The 6,169-nt window shown below is 38.0% G+C and overlaps 1 protein-coding gene across 1 annotated transcript; it reads right to left on the reverse strand.

Annotated features, from left to right (window-relative positions):
* Positions 1–3,053: 3,053 nt before the first annotated feature.
* LOC109190230 (indole-3-acetic acid-amido synthetase GH3.6-like) lies at positions 3,054–5,894 on the reverse strand. Its single transcript, XM_019340688.1, has 3 exons — positions 5,443–5,894; positions 4,294–5,180; positions 3,054–3,820 (listed from the first exon to the last, which is right to left on the reverse strand). The coding sequence occupies exons 1-3, from the start codon at positions 5,775–5,777 to the stop codon at positions 3,228–3,230; spliced, it is 1,815 nt and encodes a 604-aa protein (XP_019196233.1). The 5' UTR covers positions 5,778–5,894; the 3' UTR covers positions 3,054–3,227.
* Positions 5,895–6,169: the final 275 nt, after the last annotated feature.

Below are 6,169 nucleotides of genomic sequence, written 5' to 3' on the forward strand. Positions count from 1 at the left end.
AAATATGGTCACGTTGCATTAAATGCACATCTGCTATTTTGCCTTCAAAACTTAGGTCCTTAGCTGCCAATTCTTGATGGGTCACTGTCTATTTTCCGATCGAAGAACAAAATATATATATATATATATATATATATATATATATATATATATATACACTACACAATGAGCGTGTTCAATTTTGCTTTAAATTCTAAAATTTATGAACACACGTTCATAATGTATTGTGAACGTGTGTTCATAAATTTTAGAATTTAAAGCAAAATTGAACACGCTCATTGTGTAGTGTATATATATATATATATATATATATATATATATATACACACAAATAATATATACAACCTCTAGTGTGTAATTGTGTACTTGGCTCTATAATTGATCTACCACATGCAATCTAACAGACAAAAATAATTATATCGACTATGTGAATATGATTTATATTTTACTATTAAATAATTTTTTTATTTTTTATTTTGGTGAAATCTATCCATTCATGAGCAATAAATAATAACAAAAAATTAGATCACCACATCAAAAAGTGAATGGGATAAATTTAAGAACAAATTAAACTAACTTATATGTAAATTATCCGACCCTACCACAGTACCACAAGTTAATGAATTGAACATTATTTGTCATTTAAGGCAAAATTGTTGGCTGTTGTCTTACAAAACCTAAGTATAGCATATTAGTATCGAAACATACATGACGTTGGTTACTATTCAAGTATAATAAAATAAAGTTACGTTTTTACTACTAACTATAACTTTTGGTAGAGCGGTACGTGTTTAATTAATCTAAACAATCGATCATTGATAAAGTGGGTGTTTGGCTAACGACTGATAGCTGATTGGTTTAGCTAGTATGTAGTTGATGGCCGATTGCGTTAGCTGGTTTGACCAGTTGGTTGTATTATTAGCTGGTTATAAAAAACCGTTTGGTAAATTAGCTGTTTACTAGTAGCTAATTGAATGTAAAATGACATTTAAGGGTATGAGTATATTGTGTTATTTTAACCTTTAAATATAACAAGATGATAAACTTTTATTTATAAATAATTATAAAATTTGGGTATCATCTATACTTTTTTAAGGACATAAGTTAATTATTTTCGTTTATTTAACTCTTATTAAATTATATTCTAAAACAATTTGTATTAATTATTTTCAATTTTAATAATTTAAAATGAATTCTTTCTCAAAAAAAAAAATTAAAATGAATTACTGTAAAAATAATAATAATAATAATAATAATAATAATAATAATAATAATAATAATTATTATTATTATTATTATTAAATGGCAAACCCACCACCTGTTGTTGTTGTTGTTGTTGTTGTTATTATTATTATTATTACTATTATTATTATTATTATTATTATTAAATGGCAAACCCACCACCCATTTAAAAGCAAATCACATTGATTCCCAAGGATAAAATAGTCAATATACAATTGATTCCAACTAGCTGATCCAAAAAACTACATCCATTAACTTTTCAATTTTTGGTTGATTGGCCCAATCAGTTAAAGCCAATCAACCATTTACCAAACACTTTAAAACACTTATTGATGGGTCAAATAGTCAAAATTAGTCAAATCAGCTAAAATCTGACTGATCAGTCAATAACCAAACACCCCAAGATCATATTATTGGTTGTTTTATTGATAAACTTTATGGGTGAAAGTGAGTGCATGCAGCTGAGTTGGAGATATGTAAACTTTACTCATTTTGGTTGAGCTTTGCGAGGGTTAAGACTACTTTAGCACTGGGCTAAATTATGAAGGACATAAAGTTGGTTGGCTTTTACTAAAAAACTAATAAGAATATCACTATACGATGAACAAATTTAAATTTTTTGGTGATACAGTTTTGGAAGCTGTGCTCACGAGAGTTCAGTGAGCAGTTTTTCTGCCCGGAAATAAGAAAACAAATGCCAAAAAATTTGTCCACCAATTCGCAAGAAATGGCAATAATGAGCTGGTGCCACCAAGATTTTGCAATTGTCAAGAAAATACATTTCCTTAAAAACACCAACTCTTCCCATTTCGTACGTGCCTAAAATAATTTGTTGCGGGGATATTCTAGGGTTGCGTGTTGGACCGGCAACCTCTACATTATTTCACTAGTGTGAACCAGTATGGAATTACAAGCTTGTATGGACAGTTTAGTTAATTTTTAAATGATAAATTATGAACAGTGATACATGATTAAGCCTTAACATTAGCACCTCAGTGTGAGGGTTACACGATTAGAATCAAGTGCTTACCACTTACACCAAAAGTTATAGCTCACAATGAAGACACAATTTTATTTCTTTATATACTATCACCATATTTTCGAGATGAGGATACTGGATTTGGTCCTCCACGGGTCTCGCCTCAACAATTCCCTAGCCACCAATGGGTAAATTTGCCCCTTCATTGGCCTCTGTCCAACACACACCAAATGTGATGGGTACACCATACATTGGTCCTCCCACCTAATAGAATTTTTGAATCCTCATGATTTATTTCTCTAATATTCTGTCGAGTTTTACTAAAATCACTTTTTTTTTTTTTTTTAATGTGGGACAATATGTATTTTTAACTTATGGACATGGTTGCAGTAAGCGCTAGGCGCTAGTCGGGCGATAGAGTAGTCGCTAGCCCCTAGGCATCGTAGGCGGGCGCCTATGCGGCTTACTAAAAAAAGAAAAACATAGTGTACATGTACATGTACGTGGGTGTATATATGTCATATTATATGTATATATATATATATATATATATATATATATATATATTAGCAAGGCCGAGCCGACCGAGTTAATTTCGCTAACTCGACCGAAATGAATGCGTTAACTCAGATCGAGTTAGACGCTAAGCGGCCGCCGAGTTAGGCGCTAGAATGGTGCCTAGGCGGCCGGTCAGGGGCACCTTGATGGATTTTTGCAACCATGCTTATGGATAACGTTGTGTTAAGGAGTGAATATTAAAGAATGATTTTAGTAGCAGAATATTTTTTACTTTTAGAAGAAGTCCAAGAAAGAAAGCATAAGAATTATGGAGTTAACCTAGGTGGATTGAATTAAACTGGATTGACTTCTACAACGGATAAAGAGAAGATTACAAAAGCAGTACAGTACAGTACAGTACAGTTTTCCTTGTTTATTTTTCGTTTTCTTCTCCATATTTTTTGAAGCTTAAACAGCGCAGCCAGCAAAAACGCCATGGACGACGACCTCACTCCATATGCATGGTGGCCCATTGCTTATGGCCAGGGATCCACTTTGGGCACTTGGGGCTGAAGAAGCTAGACACAACCCTAGAGTTCAAGAGCTCAATAATGGGCGCAAATTTCACACATCTTGGGGTCTTATACTGGTTGATTGAAGCCCCAAGGCTAATGGCATAATCCATCAGCTTATCAAAGGTCCCTTCTTCCACAACCTTGATCTCCAGCGCCCCAATCGACTTGTCCGCCACTCGCCCCTGCCGGTAAACGCTGTTCAGCGACTCTTCAACGGCGAGGCAGCAGTCCTCGAACACCGAAGGGTGAACCGGGGTTGATCCCTTCACGTTTAGCTCCCAGAACAGCACGTAATGGCCCGGGATTGTTGTGGTGTCCGCGTAGCTTGTGTACTCGGTTAAGTGCGCGTCGAATGGGTGTAAATGGGTGACGGCGTTTTTCACCGCGTTCTGCAACTCCACCTCGTCGGTCTTGTCGGAATCTATGCTTAACACCACGTTTTTGCGACACACGAAGTTGAACTGCGGCGCCTTGTTCTTGAACCCTGCCACCCTCAGCACATCCCCCACCCGGTACCGATATAGTCCTGCAATGTCATATATTAGTAACCATACCATTAATTACACCCGGGCCCACCCGCTCTATTTTGATTGGAACGACCCTAATTACACCATCTTATGTGATGGACAGACTTGGCCCTACAAACTTCCCCCAATATTTATAGTTTATTATTTATTATAAGAGCGAAAAATTATAAATTTTTTGATATAATGGTAAATGTTTGATCTAACACATCCCTATGTGGTGAAGTATATTCTGGGCATGTCTACTCAAGACAGGTACAAAGCCCCTATTTTGATTGAAACGGACCCGGACCCTGAGTACATCATCCAGTTAGGATGTGCTGGACTTGACTTTCAGGATTCCGCCCAACAGTTTTCTAGTACTGGTCAGTTTTAACTGCACAGTTTATTACTTTTTGCTAGGAGTGGGAAACTATAGTTTTTAGGATAGTGGTAAGTGTTTGATCCTAACAGATTGGTACGTGATGAAGTATACCTGCATAAGTTGTGACAACAAGCTCATATTCTTGTCCAAGCTTGACATCAGTTAAGTCCACCAATTGTTCTTGCTGTTCATTCTCGTGATGAATGGGCAAGAATTCGAAGTAGGCCATGGTGGGAATGAGGGTGTAGGAGACCTCACTGGGCTTGCAAAGGGGGTTAAGATTGACACCAAAGTAACACTCAGAGGAGGCATACATAGTGCAGACTAAAGGGAGGCCATTGCTGTAGAAATCAAGGGTGGGGATGTACTGTGACATAGTCCCAGTGACAATAACATCCACATACTTAGTGTTGGGCCAAATCCTCGTGATAATCCCTTGCCAGCTCCCTTTCTTGCACTCACCCTCCACAAAATCTGCCAGTTTGGGATCAGGCCTCAGAATTCTCATCACTGCTTCCCTCACAGAAGGCTCAGTGATCTGGGAGTTAACCGTTCCGGTCCGGATATCGTGGCAGAGAAGTTTCCAGTGCTTTTCCAGGAACCTGATGGCCCGAATGAACCCCGAGGCGAAAACCGCCCCGACCCGGAGGACTTCGTGGCGTTGGCAGAGGCCACAGAGCATCTGGGAGTACATGCTTTGGTAGGAATCTGGGCAGAGAATGGCTTCGTTTGGGCTGGTGTAATTGGTGTAGGGGTCTGGCTGCCTGTTTTTGAAGTAAGAGCTTTTGTAGTAGCTGGTTAAAACAGGGCGAGCCGCTAGCCCTCCTGGGGTCTTGGCTTCGTATTTTATGAACAAAAAATACATCCCTTTGCCTTGTTCTAGCCCGGGCACAAACTGGCTCATCACCGGCATTAATAGACTGTAAAGCTTTGATCTCCTCCCTAGCTCTTCTTCTATTGTTGGCATCAGTTTTCTTTCCCCTCCTGACGTCCCAGAACTGCATATATATTCATTACTAGTAAGACTATAGCTCTGTTTGACAGAACTTATTTAAGAGCTTATAACTTATTTTAAGTAGGATACTTGACGTGGTCATTAGACTTCTGTCTAACTACATGATGTTAGATTTGGTCATTCGAACCTCTGTCCAGTGGTGCTGGACTTGACCGTTCACTGGCCTCAGCCTAACACATATATTAAGAAATGGAAAAATAAGGAAGTAAAAAATGGGTATTTTGGAGTTTGGGATTTGAATATACCTTGTTAAGAACTCAGAGATGGGTTGAGAGCAGAGAATGGGGGATTTGTCGCCATTGGCGATACGGTTGATATCAGGTTGAATATCCTCATAGGTGATAACAGGCATGGTTTTCTTGAAAGTTTGTGCGTCAATATGGCCACCAAGGCCGTGGCGCTGCAAGTACTCGACGTCGGCGTTTCTGGAGAGGATTTCGGCGAGGACCTTAGTCTGAACCTGATCGGCGTTCATGGTGATATCTTCAATGAACTGGAGAACCTTCTTGTTCTCGGTCGCAACAACATACTCCTCCTCCTCCTCTCCGGCTTTCTGGGGACATTTGGGAGCCTCAGGCATGGTTACTGGGGAGGAACAGAGAGAGAGAGAGAAGTTGAATGGGATTGATAAAGGTGAGAGATGAAGGAGGAAGGGGTGCAAGAAGGAGAAAAAAAGAAGGCAATTTGGGTGTGAAGGAGAAGGGAGAGGAAGGAAGAGTTTATATAGAGGAAGAATTAGATGGGTGTGGTCCAGCTTTAGGCTGTGCTCACGTTATATAAATGCTAATTTCTTTGTATTCTCATTGGCTATGGAGTATTACTTCCTTCACGTCATCTGTTTTTATCAAGTGAAAGTAAATTGATTTTTAAAATTAAAATTATTTTGTTTAAAAAATATTTTATTTTTTTACATACATACACATTCAAAGAAAAAAAAAACCACATATTGATTAAAAAATAATAATGAACTAT

Source organism: Ipomoea nil, unplaced genomic scaffold (genome assembly GCF_001879475.1).
Source record: "Ipomoea nil cultivar Tokyo-kokei standard unplaced genomic scaffold, Asagao_1.1 scaffold1576, whole genome shotgun sequence".
Taxonomy (NCBI): domain Eukaryota; kingdom Viridiplantae; phylum Streptophyta; class Magnoliopsida; order Solanales; family Convolvulaceae; genus Ipomoea; species Ipomoea nil.

Bases quoted from the DNA above. Each gene is read 5' to 3' on its own strand.
- LOC109190230 (XM_019340688.1), bottom strand. From the start codon at position 5,777: ATGCCTGAGGCTCCCAAATGTCCCCAGAAAGCCGGAGAGGAGGAGGAG. The intron at 5,181-5,442 runs GTATATTCAAAT...ATATATATGCAG, and splicing joins ATCTCTGAGTTCTTAACAAG to TTCTGGGACGTCAGGAGGGG. The intron at 3,821-4,293 runs GTATACTTCATC...ATGACATTGCAG, and splicing joins TGTTGTCACAACTTATGCAG to GACTATATCGGTACCGGGTG.